The sequence below is a fragment of the Rhizophagus irregularis genome, chromosome 24 (assembly GCF_026210795.1).
Source record: "Rhizophagus irregularis chromosome 24, complete sequence".
Lineage (NCBI taxonomy): Eukaryota > Fungi > Glomeromycota > Glomeromycetes > Glomerales > Glomeraceae > Rhizophagus > Rhizophagus irregularis.
In genome coordinates, this window is record NC_089452.1 from 1,988,775 (window position 1) to 2,007,025 (window position 18,251).

The following is an 18,251-nucleotide window of genomic DNA, read 5'->3' on the forward strand; positions in this document are numbered from 1 at the left end:
TTTTAGGATTCATTTTAAAAAAAAATAATGCTCATGGCAATAGAAATATTTAAAACATTTAACTGCCTAAAAAAAGCTTTAAAAAGACAATTTTCTCACATTTTTATCACTTATTTTTAATGACTAAAAGAATTAATAAAACATGTTATAATTTTATCTTACATTGATGAGCTTTTTTATTTATTCCTTTTTTATTCTTTACATATATATTATTAGGAATTGTATGAGTTAGGTCGTGACCCACCGTCATCTTTTAGTGCTGGATGATTTTTTCCATTGGCAAGCGCCCGTGAGTAATAATTTATCACTTTTAATCTTCATGTGTAAAGACTATAATAACTTTCGCTTGAATATTACGTTATAATTTGGATTAATACTCTGGAGCAGTGATGTGCTCTTGGAAGATTGGAAGCACTATTGGAAGCAACTTTGAAAAAATTGGAAGCATAATTTTCTAATAAAACCATTTGGATTGGACAACCAGATTTTTATGTTATTGGAAGTATCACTGCTCTAGAGGTATACTTTATCTTGATATTCGTCTTGCAAGTGATTATCCATTCAAACCACCAAAGGTATACTTTTGCTTGTATAGTTATTTAATTGCATGATTACGCACTAAATTTGTTATATATACAGGTGAAGTTTACAACAAGAATCTATCATCCGAATATTACTGATAGTGGAAGTATAGATAGACGTGGATTTCTTAAGGGACCAATGGTCACCAGCAATTACTATCTCTAGGGTAATAATTATTTATTATGAATATGTGAAATTTTTATTATATAAAAAAAAATATTAATAAAATCTTTTATCCTATCAAGTACTCTCGGAATTGTTGAGATATCCAAACCTAGGTATTTATAATTCAATTTTTCATATTCATTATTTTATGATTAATTTAACTGAAAATTATTTATAAATAAATAGAATGTGATTTAATGCCCGAAATATCTCAAATCTCAATTGTACAAGACTGATCGTAATCGTTATAAAGATACTGTTAGGGAATCACTCGTAAATATGCTAGTAAGACATTATAAGATTTTTTTTTCTTTATTGACATTTTTATTATTTTAAGTTTTATTATCAATCATTACATGTCTCACTAATGTCCTATTTTTAAATATTTTATTTTAAATTTAAATGTAATTATTGATCAAATAAATCTAAAATATCTTTAAAAAGGAAAGTTATTGAGGAAAAATAAATAAGCTTTTAAAACCATATGAAATGTGAAAATTTATATATTACTCGATTATTAAGCTAGATAGTTATTTAAAGGTAGATTGAAAATGAGGCGCAGCCTAAAAAATTATCAAAAACATTTATTACGCACAATAATTAAGTGAAATATTGGTAGTTGTAATTATATCGCAGTTTTACATTTAAACGATCAAATAATGATCATCAAATAAGTATAAAAAAAATTTAAATCTTTATTTATAGAATATTCATAAATATAAAATCCAATAAATCTACTGTATATATACTAAAATATACTACGTAAATAAATAAAAACAAAATATAATAATTTATAAAGTATAATGAAAGAAAGATAAAAGTAAAACTAACTTCAACATACAAACTAGTAATTTAAACTATTTTCTCTAACTTTCACATAAAAAAACCTTCATTCAATATTATGTTCACTATCTTGACAAATTTCATTTAATTCTATAAAAAAAAATAGATTAGATAAATTAGAAAGGAAATATCATATTAGTAAAATTAATAAATAATTACTTACCCAATTCACTTAATTGAACATCTAAGCATTCTGAAACTGTATATTATGTATTTATAGTATTTAAACATTAATAAATTTAAATAAAATAATTATAATAATGATAATTAAGAGAATACTTACTTGGATTTGCTGATGTTGATTGAGCAGTATAATTAGCATCTATTAAAAAAATAAAATAACATAAATAATGTAAAATGGATTATATGATAAAACAAAATTAAATTTAATTACCTGAACTGAATTGAAAAGATGATAAATCTGATGAATTTACTGGTTTTGGAAGATTTTTAAAATTTAAAAGTCTACTAGTATAAAATGCTTGTGGGTGTGTTTGGAAGCTTTTGGATTTATCTTCATTTGACCTGTTTTTGAATTTTTCTTCTCTAGTTTTATCACATTCTTTTATTTGAAAGTAAATTTCACTATTTTGACTATCGGCACCATCATCCCATTTCTTTAATAGTTGATGTAATTCTTTAGTGGTTGGTCTATTTTTTATTTCAGCATCCCAACATTTTATTATCAAATCTGCAAGTAACTTTGGTATGTCATTAGAAATTGTTGGTCTAAGTCCTTTACATATTTTAAAGGCTAAAAATTCATCATGAGGAATATCATTAAAAGGAATTTCTTCAGAAAGAAATTCATTCATTATTATTCCAAATGAGTAAATATCTGCTGCTTTTGTATATTGGTATCCACGTAAAACTTCTGGTGCCATATATGGTAATACTCCATAAATTCCTTCTTCTTTAACTGATTGCTTTATATTTGCTGGTTGACACATTCCTAAATCACTTATAAATGGAAGAGAATCAATACCATGCAATATATTACCTGAATGAAAATCTTTGTGAACTTTTTCAGCATTATGAATATCTAAAAGTCCTCTTGCAATTTGTTGTAAGTTTTCAATTTTCAATTTATAATTGATATAATTTTTAGATTTATTTAAATAATTTCTCAAATTTCCATATTTACAATAATATAAAACCATCATATACTCTTTATTATTTGGATCTTGAGTAATTCCATAACATTGAACAATATCATCATTATAAATCAGAAGATGAGATTTAATCTAATTATCATTAAAAATGAAAATTTTATTAATAAATAAATGCAAATAACAAACTTTATATATAAGATAAAGTAAGTTTAAATTACCTCATTTAAAAAATCTGAACATATATCAGAAGAATTATTCAAACTTTTTAATGCATATTTTTCAAAACTATATCTAAACCACTTTTGATTTTCAATATCCCAATATTCAATATGTCCTACAGGCCATTCTGCTGAATAAATCTTACCGAAACCACCTTCTGCAATATAAGTGACGTTTTGAAATTTTTCAAAAGGTATCCATTCAAGACATTTAAGAAAATGTACAGCATTAAGTTGTGATTGTTGTATAAATTCATCAATATGTTTATTTCCACTAGTCCAATTTTTGAAGTTATCCTTAAATCTTTTAGCATTACAAGATTGACACCAATTGAATCCTGTGCCAGGTTCTTTACATTCTCCACATATTCCATATGCTTGTTTTCTTTTTTCTAAATCTCCTATAAAAACTACTCTTTCATCTACATTTTCTGATTCAATAGTTGAATCAATAGTAGGAATTGTAACATGGAGCTTTTAATAGACAAAAAATTATTAATATTTTTAACTACAAAAATTCAATAAATAATTATAATTATTAAAAATATTAAATTGCTATTACCTGATGTTTATCATCAACTTCCTTCCATAAATTTTTTGGCTTTTCATCCATATTAATTAATTTGAGTTGTGAATTATAATTTTAATTTTAGTTATATAAATAAATAACTACGTTACTCAAAATAAATTTCAGAATTATTATAAGTAAAAGAAAAAAAAATTATGAATTGAACGAAATTCAATAAATTGCGCACATTTATTTGTATTACCATTTGTATTACTATTTGTACAACTATTTTATACAAACATTACTATTTTTGTGATTTTGTGACAAAGAAAATTCGTAAGCAGCTGCTGATCATCATAAAAAGAATCTAACCCGAAATGGTTAAAATGATGGTTACATAAGGAGATTCAGATCCAAATTTAGACAATGCTTTGGTACGTTTTATAAAGTTTAAAGTAAAAAAATAATTTTACTTCGCATTTTCAGTATTATTTTTTCGGTAATGTATACGTACATCATATAATTTTTTTTCAAAAATAAAATAGTAACAAGACTATGATAAAACTTTATGCTAAAAACCATTGCCAAATTATATATCAAAAATAAATTTAGTTTGAATAAAAAATTTTAATAAATTTATTTTAATCAAAGCTAGATGATGACGTTTGCTCATTTTTTACATAAGCTTATTTTGTCTTTTCGCTAGGAAAATAATTTTTAGATTAACAATAATATTATATGATTATAGTTAAATGAACCTTATCTAGTAAATATGGTAAATAAAAGAAATGTAAGGTATTTCATAATATCCATATAGAGAAGTTATTATTACGAAGGTGACCAATATTAAAGAATCAAAAATTTTATTGCATATATGTGAATCAATAATAATTTTGAAAATGTTATTATACAATTTTAAATTGGGTAGATTTAAACAAAAAGAAAATCTATTTATGTTTTTATTATTTTACGATATTTTATTTAATTTTGTATTGACAGATGTATTTTATGAATTGAGATCATAATAATCATATCTTCCATATTACCTTTGCACTAATCTTGACGAGGCGTAAAATAATTAAGAGTAAATAAAGTGTAAAAATTATGCTCACATTTCCATAATAAAATATTAACAAATGTTTTAAAAAAGACAAAAAAAATTCTTCGACAATAAAATAACATCTTTTGTTTAGTGAAATTAAGAAAGAAGAAACTCAATAATCCTTTTATGAAATTAATAACAAAATCTTTCCTGTAGTATCGAAATATCATTTAATTATAAAGATTTATGATTATATCCAGATACTGCGTTTTGCTGAAAACGTGATGTATATCTCTTAAGAAATGATGTGAATATTGGTGATAAAAATTCATGTCACATTATTAACCCTTCTCTGATTTTATCAATAAAAAATGAACAACAACAAACTTTTATCAAAATTATCACAAAATTTACTCGAGATTTTAAATGATGAAGAATATTATGATATAATTATTGAAGCTGTTATGTAAAAATTTCTCGTGCTCATGGTATTTTGTTAATTAATTATTAAAAGAAAAATGATGCAATTTTAACACATATCAAATTAATATCAATTTCTCCTGAAATTTTTCAAATAATTTAAGATAATAAAGAATTAAATTTAAACATTGTCATAACCATTTAAAGAAAGCTTTCCACCATAAATATACCTAAAATAAAAAAAAATGTAAAATTAGAAATGTTAAAATTTACGACATTTTGAAAATGATTCATTCTCAGGACTTCAAAAATATTGTACTGATTTAATGACAAGAAAACCATATAAGTTATTGAAATCACAAAATTTCTCATCAATTTCTGAGAAATTTTGATCACGCTTATCAAAAATGATAGTAATCAATTAATAAATCAAAACCTCATATGACTAGAGAAATTAAATTAAAAACTGTTGATTCAAAAATTATTTACATCTCGGACAAGTTAATTTCTGTAACATAATTAGTTCATCAAATACGTCTTAGTATTTATTAATGTTTCTTTGAAAGTAGGGATAATAAGGAACGAACAATTTTAAAATACTTTACATTCTTCTATAATAAATATGTCTTTCAGATTTTCTAAATGACTTTTCATACCCTATGAAAAAAAATTTCTTTAAAATATACTTAAAATGTACTTATATATTTTAAAATATATCTAAAATGTACTTAAAATTTTTAAATGTACTTATAATATACTTAAAATTGCAATTTTAAGTATATTTAAAGTATAAAATTTTATACTTAAATTACATTTAAAATATACTTAATTGCAATTTAAATATAATTTAAGTATAATTTAAGTGCAAAATTTTATACTTTAAATATACTTAAAATTGCAATTTTAAGTATATTTTAAGTATATTTTAAAATGTTAAGTATATTATATATAAGTATATTTTAAGTATATTTTAAAATGTTAAGTATATTATATATAAGTATATTTTAAGTATATTTTAAAAAATATATAAGTATATTTTAAGTACATTTTAAAGAATTTTTTTTTTATAGGGATATAAAGATTTTTTACAATAATTTCCACTGAAAATGCTCTATCATATAGCAAATTTGATGAAATTTTATCTCGCGAATGTCCATCACGAGATGCGCGAAATAAAAATTTGTATTTAAATGAAATAATAAAATAGTTTAATAAAAGAAATCTTAAAAAGATACAGAAAACAGTAAAAAGTAATTATTTATTCAAAATGATTAATATAAAATAAGGCTTTCTTCTATTATTAATCAAAACTGATATAATGAATCTTCTGGTTTAATGATTTTTGTTCGTTATATTAAGTATCACTTATATTGTTAACAATTTTAATAAAAAAAAATTTTATTAATAATTCAACAGTAAAATGTGATAATTCGGTCAAAGTTCTGTAATGTATTTAGAAAATCGACAAATGTTATATATTTATTCAAAACTTTTGGTAATTATTGGTTATTAATAATTTTTATCTATCGTAATTTGCAAATATAGTATTATTTATATTTCTCATTTATAATGAGTTTATATAAATATTCATTTTTATTAAAGGGGCAAGGATCGTTGAAAAGGAAAAAACCCTTTGAATATATGTACATATTTTTTTTTATCATAGTAGTTGACACGAATTCATTTTTATTAACCTTTCAGTTAACATGATATAAAATCTAGATTGAAGAAGAATTTAAGTTCACGGAATGTTTCTGGATTGAAAATTAATTCTTTCTGTTAATCATCCCACGTTTTATAAAGTCATGATATAACTTTTCAAACTACGCAGACTCTGACTCGAATAGGCTATGTTTGGAATGAAGAATTTTCTTTTAAATCAAGTAATTATAAAAGAATTTGCATTTATTATTAAGGACTTGTAACATCTTATAACTTTTTATTTTTATTTAATATATTTAAAACTTTGCAACTTAAACTTTTTAAACACAAGTAGAAAATTGTACAATTAAAACATCTAATACTATTTACTTATTTTAAATTGATTTGATTAAAAAATACATTCAAAAAAAATTAGCAGACACAGATCAAAAAAATTTACAATTACTAATTACTAATGACTAAAAAGAAAAAATAAAGTTGCCAGTGAATTTTTATGTATTTTGCTTCTCACTTCCTCACTTCCTCTCACTTTTATGTATATTTCACCTTATACATCATCATACAGTTGTAACAGTGCTAACTAACTATTTCCAAAATTCCAAGAATTAGTAGTTGATTTTTTGAAACACAACGTTGATTTACCAGTACTAGGGATTGGAATCAAAAATCGAATCTTTTTAAGATTTTTCTTATAGACGACCAACCTGACTTTGAATCAGTTTCTAATTTCAGCAAAAATAATCAGCACTTGGCCGGCATAAAAAATTACTTTGGAGTCAGGTTAACTTACATGTAAAAAATTGCTGAGAATCAATTCTCAAGAATCGATTTTACTATGTTTTGCCGATTTTCGATTAATCGATTCCAATCCCTAACCAGTACTATAACATACAGTACATTAATTTTCTTTTCGAACTGTTGGATGTTCTTTTAAATATTCGTTTTCTCATCAAAGACTGAACCAAGCTTACACATGACAAAAATGTATACGTGAGCCTTTTTGCTACCCGGTAGACTTTGACTTAGATTATTTATTAATTTATATTCTTCAAGAATTGACATTTTAAGGTCATTTAAACTGTCAAAAATCTCCTTATAGGAGTAACCGAAATTTTCCCTTACTATCAATATCTTTAACCTACAATTAAGCGTGAGCCAAAAAAAAGAAAGCATTGTAAAAAAAAATAGCATAGCAGTAATAAGGTAAACTGTTGAGAAAATATTTTGTTAAAACCTTACACCAACGGATAACCATTGAATTAATGGATTTAAAACATTTCTCAAAGAATAAAAAGTCATCCACTTTAATATATCGATCAGTGAATTGACCGGTATATAACAGGTGTAGAGATATTTTGCAGACTCACCTGCGTTTCGAGAGAAATCCAGCTCTATAAATTTATAAATAATCTTTGATTAATTTGATTCTAGAATGTTTATATTACGAAATTCTCAACACAAAACTTTGGCTGCATTATCAGCGTAACAGCGTTCAAAGTAACAAAAAAGAACGTTATCTCATACAACTTCTAAGAAATAAAACTACAATTATTATGATCACTCACTTAGATCTTTGAGTTTCTCAACTAATAGCATGATTTCTTTTGCAGGTTCATACAAAAATTTAAATGGGCCAGGAGTAAGTTTTTCCTCAGTCAACCAAGGGAAGAATATTCCATTAACCTTATATTTTTCAAATTTAGTTTTTACATAATTTTCTTCAATAAATGATATATCTTTCTCTCCATTTATATAGTCAATAATATTTTCTAAACTCCACTCATTAATGTTTGCAGACAAGGAAGAAGATTCACGTAATAAATCAAAATAAAAATTTTAATTTGTTTATCTGAAAGCTCGTCTTAAAAAAAAAATTATTTCCTGAAATATTGAACTACCCCAGCGGCACCGACAAAAATTTCGCGATAGGGCCGGCATTACGGCATTATGCACGAACACATGAAATAAACAGTGACGAATAAAGTGTGACAAATAAAATTTTACCTACTCAAAAAAAACTAACCCCCTCTGATAAATATAAACAGTTGAAACCTGGTGGGGTGTGCTGCTTGTGATGATTAAAAAGTATGTCCCGTGATTGTGAAATTTCCCACTGGGCTAGTTGAAATATTGATAATAAATACTGTGGAAGTGTATTCACTAAATCAAATGAATTAACTTATTCAGATAATTATTTCTTTTATACTTTTTGTTCATCTCTCCTGAAATGGGTGTTTATTTGGAGAATATTTTTTTTATTTTTGTATTTTAAATATTTTTAAATGAAAAAATTATTTTGGAAATGATTAACCAGTTACTGCGATTTGTTATTCCAGTTGTGCAATGATGCAATGCTTGTACTTGTGGTCAACGCTCTTGCACATAATGCATTTTTCATAAATATCCATATTATACTAATAAAGGCATTTAATAATAATAAAAGAAAAGAAAAAAAGATATTTACTTTATTTTTTCCAATTAGGGAGAATTTTGATATAGTAATGGACCAACGTGTTAAAGGTAAAGCATAGTATAACATGAAAGTTGAAATATTAAGATTTTTATTTATTAAAAAAATTTAATTGTAAATATAATTAAACCAACTTTGCAATATAACAAAACTAGTATTCGAAGGAAATGATACCAAGGAATCTAATGGTATGTCAAATAAGCTGAAATATTAAACTTTCATTTATAAACAATTCAAATACTATCTATAGTTTTATCTCATATAATATGCAAATATAATTTAGACTAATTATATTATATAAAAATTATGTTAAATTTTTAGCTCGTAAGTTAATATAATTGAATAATAATGAGTTACTCATTATTTTTATTGTATTCCATATAACTAAATAATTTATTTAATGATTAATAACACTGTTGTTTGTAAGTTATCAGTTATTTAAATTTTTAGTCCTTTACTTTATTTATTTTACATAACAACTAAATTCTTTGTTTAAATAACTATTTAACAATTAATTTTATTACAGATGGTAAGTTACAATATATATATTATATTTATTTGTTTAATATTTTATATAATTCAACTAATTATATTATTAATTTAAATAACTAGATTGTAAGTAATATATAATAACTTATAGTAAATATTTTGTATTATATTATATCTAACTAATTAATAATTAATAATACTACAGGGTGTAAGTTATATAATATCTATATTTATATTATTTATATAATTTAAACTATCTAATTTCTTTATTTATTTAATAGATCGTAAGTTATAAGTTATTTATTTAATTTTATTATTACTTATTTATACAATATTTATAGATAATTCAAACTAACTAATTTCTTTATTTAATAGATCGTAAGTTATAAGTTATTTAGTATTTAATTCTATTATTACTTATTGTTATAATATTTACATATAATTCAAACCAACTAATTTCTTTATTTAAAAAAATTAATAAGATAAAGGGTGTAAGTTATTTATTGTCCAGAGCGTAGCGAAGGACTATTTATTGTATGGAACTAGATAAATTTGTAGTACCAGTTTAACCCATGTAATTTTCCTTCCTTCCACCTACGTCATCACCACAATTTCCTTTTTGAAACATAATGCCCCTGCTTATTTCCCTTTATACTTTTTATTTTTAGTAACATTGTATGCAATGTCCTTGATTACTTAATAAAGCAAAATGTATCATGTTCATTATATAAAAAAAAAGACCCCGTATTTGAAAAAATTTTGTCACGTCGCGTTACTCCGCATATCACATCTGATAAGATCAATAATCAAACAAATAAGTCACATGAAAAAAAAAGTACTTTCCTATTTCCTTCGTCTTACCCTTCCCCTTACTTCTCTCACTTTTTCTGGGGTTTAGTTTCCTTGAGCGTGATATTTCAGGTTTTCATTTTTTTTTCTTTAATTTTTTTATCTTGGACCGGTTTTTAACATTTTTTTTCTTTTTTAGGCATTGTTTCTTAGCACTTTGGATACATAGAAACTTGGTGAGAACATCTGCAAATGTATTTTTTCAAATTTATTTATTCTAACAAAGCATTGTTAACATTCAATTTTTCTCTTTTTTTAGATGGTTGATGTTTAAAACAAAATACTGAAAGTTACCAGCAGCGCCAAGGAAAAATGGTTTTTTATGAATAAATTTTGGTGTAAACTTGGCCCTTTCAGACTTTTTTTTTTATTTTTCTTTTAATGAAATGTTACTAATAGTTCTTTTCTTTTTTTCTTTTGTAGGTGATTCTTTGAGTCTCTTGGACATATATTTTGGTAAGTGAAGTATTCTTTTTACTTAAATCAATTCTTTTAGCAAAATGTTTGCTAATATTTCATCTTCACTTTTTTTAGAGTCATCTGGACGCGTTAGATTTAGGTAAGATATTTTTTTACTTTGTTATTTGTTTTAACAAAATAACGAAACTTTTACTAGTAACATTTCGTTTTATTACTTTTTTTTAGACAGTTTCTTCAAATATCTATGGACATGAATTTCGGTAAGGTTGGAAATCTGGTTCTCCCTAGATGCATTACGGTATGTGTTTAAATATTTTTTCTTTGTCTTTTTTTTTATTTTTAACAAAATGTAACGTCTGCTAATATTTTTTGTTTCTTTAGTTGCAGATTTTAGGCAGCTTTTGGGTGACGAAACGACTTATTGCTCCAGACTTACAATGGTTCCCATTTCCCTAGTTTAATTTTATTATCACTTGTTGTTGTAATATTTACTTATAATTTAAACTAACTAATTTCTTTATTTAAAAAATTATTAATAATAAAGCAAGTAAGTTATTTATTTAATTCAATTATTACTTATTGTTATCATAATATTTAACATATAATTTAACTAACTAATTTCTTTATTTAAAAAATTATTAATAATAAAGCAAGTAAGTTATTTATTTAATTATATTATCACTTATGGTTACAATATTTACATATAATTTAAACTAACTAATTTCTTTATTTAAAAAATTATTAATAATAAAGCAAGTAAGTTATTTATTTAATTCAATTATTACTTATTGTTACAATATTTACATATAATTTAAACTAACTAATTTCTTTATTTAAAAAATTATTAAATAATATAGGGAGTAAGTTATTTATTTAATTCCAATATTACTTATTGTTATAATATTTATATATAATTTAAACTAACTAATTTCTTTATTTAAAAAATTATTAAATAATATAGCGAGTAAGCTATTTATTTAATTCTATTACTACTTATTGTTATAATATTTACATGTAATTTAAAATAACTAATTTCTTTATTTAATAGTTTGTAAGTTACAAGTTATTTATTTAATTCTATTATTACTTATTTACTTGTTACATATAATTTGAACCAACTAATTTCTTTATTTAAAAAATTATTAAATAATATAGGGAGTAAGTTATTTATTTAATTCTATTATTACTTATTGTTACAATATTTACACATAATTTAAACACTAATTTCTTTATTTAAAAATTATTAAATAATATAGCAAGTAAGTTAATTATTTAATTCTATTATTACTTGTTGTTGTAATATTTACATATAATTTAAACTAACTACTAATTTCTTTATTTATTAATAATATAGGGAGTAAGTTATTTATTTAATTCTATTATTACATATTGTTATAATATTTACATATATTAAAATAACTAATTTTTTTATTTAAAAAATTATTAAATAATATAGGGAGTAAGTTATTTATTTAATTCTATTATTACTTGTTACATATAATTTAAACTAACTAATTTCTTTATTTAAAAAATTATTAAATAATATAGTGTGTAAGTTATTTATTTAATTCTATTATTACTTATTGTTATAATATTTATATATAATTTAAACTAACTAATCTCTTTATTTAAAAAATTATTAATAATATAGGGTGTAAGTGTAAGTTATTTATTTAATTCTATTATTACTTGTTGTTATAATATTTTCACATAATTTAAACTAACTAATTTCTTTATTTAAATAATTATTTATGATCTAGCTTGTAAGTATCTATATTGTTATATATTTATATAATTTTTATTTATTTGTTGACTGAATTCTTTCATTTGAAAAATATAGTCGGTAAATTGTAAATCATAGGTTATTATATGTATTTATCTATTAATTAAAACTCATATTAATTAAACATTAAATTCCTATTTGAATTTTAGAGTAAGTAATAATTTATTCGTATAAATTATAATACAATCTATAATATAATTTTATTATTCAAATTTATAGATTTGGAAAAAGTGGAAATGCAATTATGGATGATTTTATTTTTAAAAAAAAATTAAATTGGATTCCTTATGACAAATTTAAAAATGTTGAATATCTTAATGAAGGAGGATTTAGTATTATATACAAAGCTATTTGGTTAAAGAATTATAAAGAAGTAATTGTTAAATGTCACAAGGATTTAAATGAAAATTTGAATGAATTTTTAAAAGAAGTATGATAGTGTATTGTTTTCTATTTTTAATTTAATTTATATTAATGAATTATTATTATTTTTTATAGTGGGAATGCCATACAAGTGTTTTAAACTCAACCAATATTATATATTTTTATGGATTCACAGAAGATCCAAATACATCGAAATATATGGCAGTAATGGATTATGCAAATGAAGGTAATTTAAGAGGAAATTTAACAAGAATAGTCAAAAATGATTGGAATCAAAAATTATATATGTTGTACGAAATTATTTCTGGACTTAGTAGGATACATGGAGAAAAGCTTATTCATTGTGATTTTCATGATGGTAATATTTTAAATCATAATGATAAGAATAAGGATAAAATTTATATTAGTGATTTAGGATTATGTCAACCTGTAAAATCGTTTTTGAAAGAGTATGATATTCATGGTGTTATACCATTTATGGCTCCTGAAGTTTTAAGAGGCAAACCTTATACTCCAGCTAGTGATATATATAGTTTTTCTATGATTATGTGGGAGTTTACATCTGGAATACCACCATTTATTAATAGAGCACATGATCTTCAACTTAGTTTAAGTATTTGTAAAGGTGAACGTCCTGAAATTATTGAAAATACTCCACAATGTTATGTAAATTTAATGAAAAAATGTTGGAATGAAGATCCATTAAAAAGGCCATCTACATCAGAAGTGAAAGGTGTTATTTATAATTGGATTATCCTTTCCGATGATTATAAAATTTATAAAAATGTTGATTATAAAATTTATAAAAAATCAAAAAGCAACTTTATGGAATTTATAAATGCAATTGGGTGCAACAACCTTGCTACTAAATCTCACCCTAAAGTAGGGATGGCAACGGTCGGTCATGGTCGGTCATTGGTCGGTCATAACCGGTCAAGAACCTTTGACCGACCGACCGACCGACCGTTTGACCGACCGGTCTGACCGATCCTGAAAACGTTTGCGAAACGTAATTTAATTGAAATACTTAATAAAAAACGTTTTCGCAACGTTTTCTATTAAAATAATTAAAAAACCGTTTGTGAAACATTTTTTTTATTAAATTACGTTTCGCAAACGCTTTCAGGATCGGTTAAACGGTCGGTCAAACGGTCGGTCAGAGGTCTTTGACCGACCGATATCGGTCATGGTCATGACCGGTCATAACCGGTTAATGACCGTGACCATTGCCATCCCTACCCTAAAGCATGTTATACAAGTCGCCTACTTGACTTTACCAGTAAAAAATTGAATGAAAGTCTTGAAAGTGAAGATTTGAATGATTGTGTGATTAAAGATTTGAGGTCATTAGGTATATACTATAATATATAAAAAATAATTATTTATATGAAATGAATTAATTTATTTAATTATTAAAACAGATGAGAATACTAGTAAAAAGTTGAATGAAATTCTTGAAAGTGAAAATTCACAAGCTAGTGTAAAGGCAAATGAATGCTAGTAAGTGAAGATTTGAATGATTATATAATTAAGAATTTGGGGTCATTAGGTATGTACTATGATATATTAAAGAATCAATCTTGCAAATTATTTATGTGAAATTAATTTTATTTAATATTTAATTATTAGATATTAAAACAGATGAAAATTAACTAATCATTGTTTTTAAAAAATTTATAGTTTTTTTTAAGTAATATTTGATATTACACATTCAAAAGAAATTTTTTTTATTTTATTCTTTTTAGATTTATTTAAACACTAAGGCTAGAGTAATAAAATTTTACAAGTTTCTTAGTTTGTAATTTAAATAATTCTTTTTTTTTTAGCTTATGTATTTATATTCACTTTTTTTATTATATTTAGAATTATTTAAACACTATAGTAAATATTTTACAAGTTTCTTGGTTTGTAATTTAAATAAATCTTTTTTTTATAACTTTTCCAATTATGAGAATAATGAGATATAAATTATTAAAATAATAATATAAAACCATTTCCAATAATAATGTAATATTTTTTATATTTCTTACAATAGCTGATTGTGCTTAATTTATTATTTTTTTTTATTTGATAAATTAAAGTCTTCTAACTTTACTCTATTTTGATGTACAAGTACAAATGTAAAATGAATATATATATATATGTATTTATTGCTTGATGTGATCAGTACAATTAAGATTTGGTTATGATATTAATATTTATACTTAGTTAATATAATTATATGTATTAGCATTACACAATTGAAAATAGGTGGCAGTATATGAAATTATATTGACATACTGTATGGTATAAACAAATATAAAATTGATTTTTATTTTTATCAACCGCAGTATCAAAAAGATCACATAATTCACATTGTTCCATTTACCATGTGCATGAATACTGGCTCTGTTTTGATAGTAGAACAGGGCTGGTCTTTCGTCAGAACGGGTTGACAAAATTGTCAGCAGATTTTAAAAAATTTTTTAGTCTTTAGTTTTTAAATTTTATTAGAAAATTTTTCGTGGAGGATTTTTTTTTATAAAATAAAATTTTTGGTAAAGAATTCTTTTTTTTTAATATAGGTAAAGCTTTTCTTTGATGGAATTTCTTTAGTAATTTTTTATTAGAAAAGATTTTTTTTTTTTTTTTTGATAGATAATTTCGTTAAAGAATTTTTAATAAGAAGATTCAGTTTTTTTGACAGATAATTTCGTTGGAAAATTTATTTTAATAGGAGAGGATTTTTTAATAGGGAAGATTTTTTTTTCTTGGTAGATAATTATTAGAAAATTATTTTAACAGGGATATTTTTTTTTTTTGATAAAGACCCTCATTAAAGAATTTTTTAATAGGAGGGAGTTATTCTTTATAAATAATTTCTTTTGAGAATTTTATTTTAATAGGTGAAAATGTTTTTTTGGTAAAGAATTTCGTTGGAGAATTTTTTTTTAATAGGTTTGTTTTTGATGGAGAATTTCATTAAAGAATTTTTCTTTAATAGGGAGATAAATAATTTTGCTGAAAATCTTATTATAGAAATTACATTATTGAATATTTTTTTTAATAGTTTATTAGTAAATTTTTTAACGGAGTGATTTTTTTTTCGATAGAGAATTTCGGTAAAAAATTCTCTTTAAATAGAAGGAAAGGTTATTGATGTTGTATAATATATAGTTAATGAAAATCTATAAAATTAACATAATTATAATATCTAACTATACTCCAGACTCAATTGTGAAAGGTTATACTCTTAGCGAAAGATATGAAGAGATACCAAAAGTATCAGATTTCTCTGATTCATCTGAGACATCCGAGCCATCTGATTCTAATGCAAGAGTAAAAGGGCCGTTCCTTATAAACGATGATGACAAAACACGTTAAGATCAAGAAAGTGGTTTCACATAAAAATTGTTACCGTTACATTTGTTAATTTATGTAAATGACTATCAAATTGTGTGACCTCGAGTTGAACTTATTTACTAGATTAATGATCAAATGACTTATTTGCTTGTAACACAATTTTTAGCCATCCTATAATTGAAAAGTATGAGCTTTTCTGCCTGTCCTCAAGTCTGTCTGAATGGATAATAAAAAGTGCAACGTATGTAAAAAACCTTCTACGAGTTATTGTTCGAAATGCAAGCTCATATATTATTGCTCTAAAGAATGTCAAAAAAAAGACTGGAAAGAGCATAAAACATCTTGTGGAAATTCGTCAGCCAAGCCTATTGAAACTGATACGAAACTTTCTTCACACCTTAATCCAATCTGGCTAAAAATAGCAATAATTGGTGATAATGATGTTGGAAAAACAACACTTGCTCGTCGTGTTTTTTGTCATCCCTGGGAATATGGTCAAACATTCTATTACCCATTATTACCTTTCAATTGGTATACATTGGGTCATCACTTTGTTTATAAAATTTACGACGCAATTGGCAATTTTAAATTAGGAGAAACTGATCGTGAAATCGAATACGAAGATACAGGTGCAATAATTCTTTGTTTTGCGTTAGATGATCCACAAACATTAATTAACATCGAGAAAATGTGGATTCCTGATGTCAAAAAAAGTTTTCCACACAAGATGCCACCTTTATTATTGGTCGGAAATAATAAAGTGTTGCGTGATTCGATACCAATTATTGAAGACCTAGACTTTTCATATAATGATTTTTTTAAAAGCGTTAAGGAAGAAAGAAAGAGAAAAAATAGGGGTAAGGAATTTGTAAGTAGAGAACAGGCAGAAGCAGTTGCAAACCGAGTTGGAGCAATTGGATATATGCAAGTTGATCCAATGAGTAAAGAGAATTGTAATAATGTGTTTGACAGGATTACTCTGGCCTGTATTCCAAAAGTTAGGAGACCACATAATGAGAAAGATCGCTTTGCTGAAACAAGGATTAGACAAGAGCCAATCTGAATTTTTTTCAGTAGATCTAAATTTTATGTCAATGTTAATGGATTAAACAGAATTTTTATTTCAATAAATTATTTATTATTTTGTGTAAACATAAAAAAATCTTAGTTACAGGAAATAGAAAAATATCAATATATAAAAAAAATCTCGTTACACCAAATATTAATAATTAAATGCCTTATACCGTTTAACGAAGTAACATCTATAAACAACAATATAAAAATGACTCTTCCTATAACGAATTTTCTTTATAACAAAATTTTTTTTTACTATAACGAAGATATTCTGTGTGACGGGAATCCTTTCAGCCGTTCACATTGTAACATAACGTAATAAATATCAACAATATACCACATTATACCCTATTATCCCAAATTTCCCATATTATACTATATTTTTCCAATAGAGTTTCGATCCGTAGCGGTTTTATCCGGTTTTTATCTGGATACCAGCTCGGTTAATTTAGGCTGGGACCACCAAAATTAATAAAAATTATGGAATAATATTATTTTAATTCTGGCCGAAATTATAGTCCACTCAAAGCCGAAATTTTGTAACCTTTTTTAATCATAATCCCACATTAAAATATTTGAGGTTTTATCCGGATCGAAACACTATTTTCCAATATAGTTAACGAATTTTCTTATAACGAAGGGATAATTTGCCTGGACACAGAATTCGTTATAAGGTGAGCTGACTGTATTATTAAAAGTCATGCTGGTCTGAAATCTGTGCCAGGTTACGCCGAATATACTAGCTTTAGAGTAAGGGGTGATGTTTAGCGTCATTTAGCGTCACATGATCACGTGCAAAGCCCGAGTTCCAAAAACACTATTTATCTGAGGGACTTAAATTTTTTTTTTTTTTTGTGGTCCAAACCTTATTTGTCACCTGTTATTTGT

The 18,251-nt window shown here is 24.1% G+C and overlaps 4 protein-coding genes across 5 annotated transcripts; 3 read left to right on the plus strand and 1 right to left on the minus strand.

The window, feature by feature from the left end:
- Positions 1 to 1,420: 1,420 nt before the first annotated feature.
- On the minus strand, positions 1,421 to 3,627 carry OCT59_016134 (uncharacterized protein). The gene is made up of 6 exons (XM_066132266.1): positions 3,483 to 3,627; positions 2,921 to 3,394; positions 1,985 to 2,834; positions 1,874 to 1,912; positions 1,754 to 1,789; positions 1,421 to 1,680 (listed from the first exon to the last, which is right to left on the minus strand). The coding sequence occupies exons 1-6, from the start codon at positions 3,531 to 3,533 to the stop codon at positions 1,637 to 1,639; spliced, it is 1,494 nt and encodes a 497-aa protein (XP_066003267.1). The 5' UTR covers positions 3,534 to 3,627; the 3' UTR covers positions 1,421 to 1,636.
- Positions 3,628 to 10,746: 7,119 nt separating this feature from the next.
- Positions 10,747 to 11,236, plus strand: OCT59_016135 (uncharacterized protein; the record flags this gene model as incomplete). Its single annotated transcript, XM_066132267.1, has 4 exons — positions 10,747 to 10,816; positions 10,895 to 10,919; positions 11,006 to 11,078; positions 11,162 to 11,236. 4 exons carry the CDS (start codon positions 10,747 to 10,749, stop codon positions 11,234 to 11,236), a joined length of 243 nt encoding a protein of 80 aa, XP_066003268.1.
- A 4,870-nt stretch (positions 11,237 to 16,106) lies between these two features.
- OCT59_016136 (uncharacterized protein) lies at positions 16,107 to 16,310 on the plus strand (the record flags this gene model as incomplete). Its single annotated transcript, XM_066132268.1, has 1 exon — positions 16,107 to 16,310. The coding sequence occupies one exon, from the start codon at positions 16,107 to 16,109 to the stop codon at positions 16,308 to 16,310; it is 204 nt and encodes a 67-aa protein (XP_066003269.1).
- Positions 16,311 to 16,509: 199 nt separating this feature from the next.
- Positions 16,510 to 17,352, plus strand: OCT59_016137 (uncharacterized protein; the record flags this gene model as incomplete). 2 transcript variants are annotated; one of them, XM_025319436.2, is made up of 1 exon in its annotated part: positions 16,510 to 17,352. In XM_025319436.2, the coding sequence occupies one exon, from the start codon at positions 16,510 to 16,512 to the stop codon at positions 17,350 to 17,352; it is 843 nt and encodes a 280-aa protein (XP_025173802.2). The 2 variants fall into 2 exon arrangements, with proteins under 2 accessions (XP_025173802.2, XP_066003270.1); XM_066132269.1 differs by having other exon boundaries at positions 16,978 to 17,352.
- Positions 17,353 to 18,251: the final 899 nt, after the last annotated feature.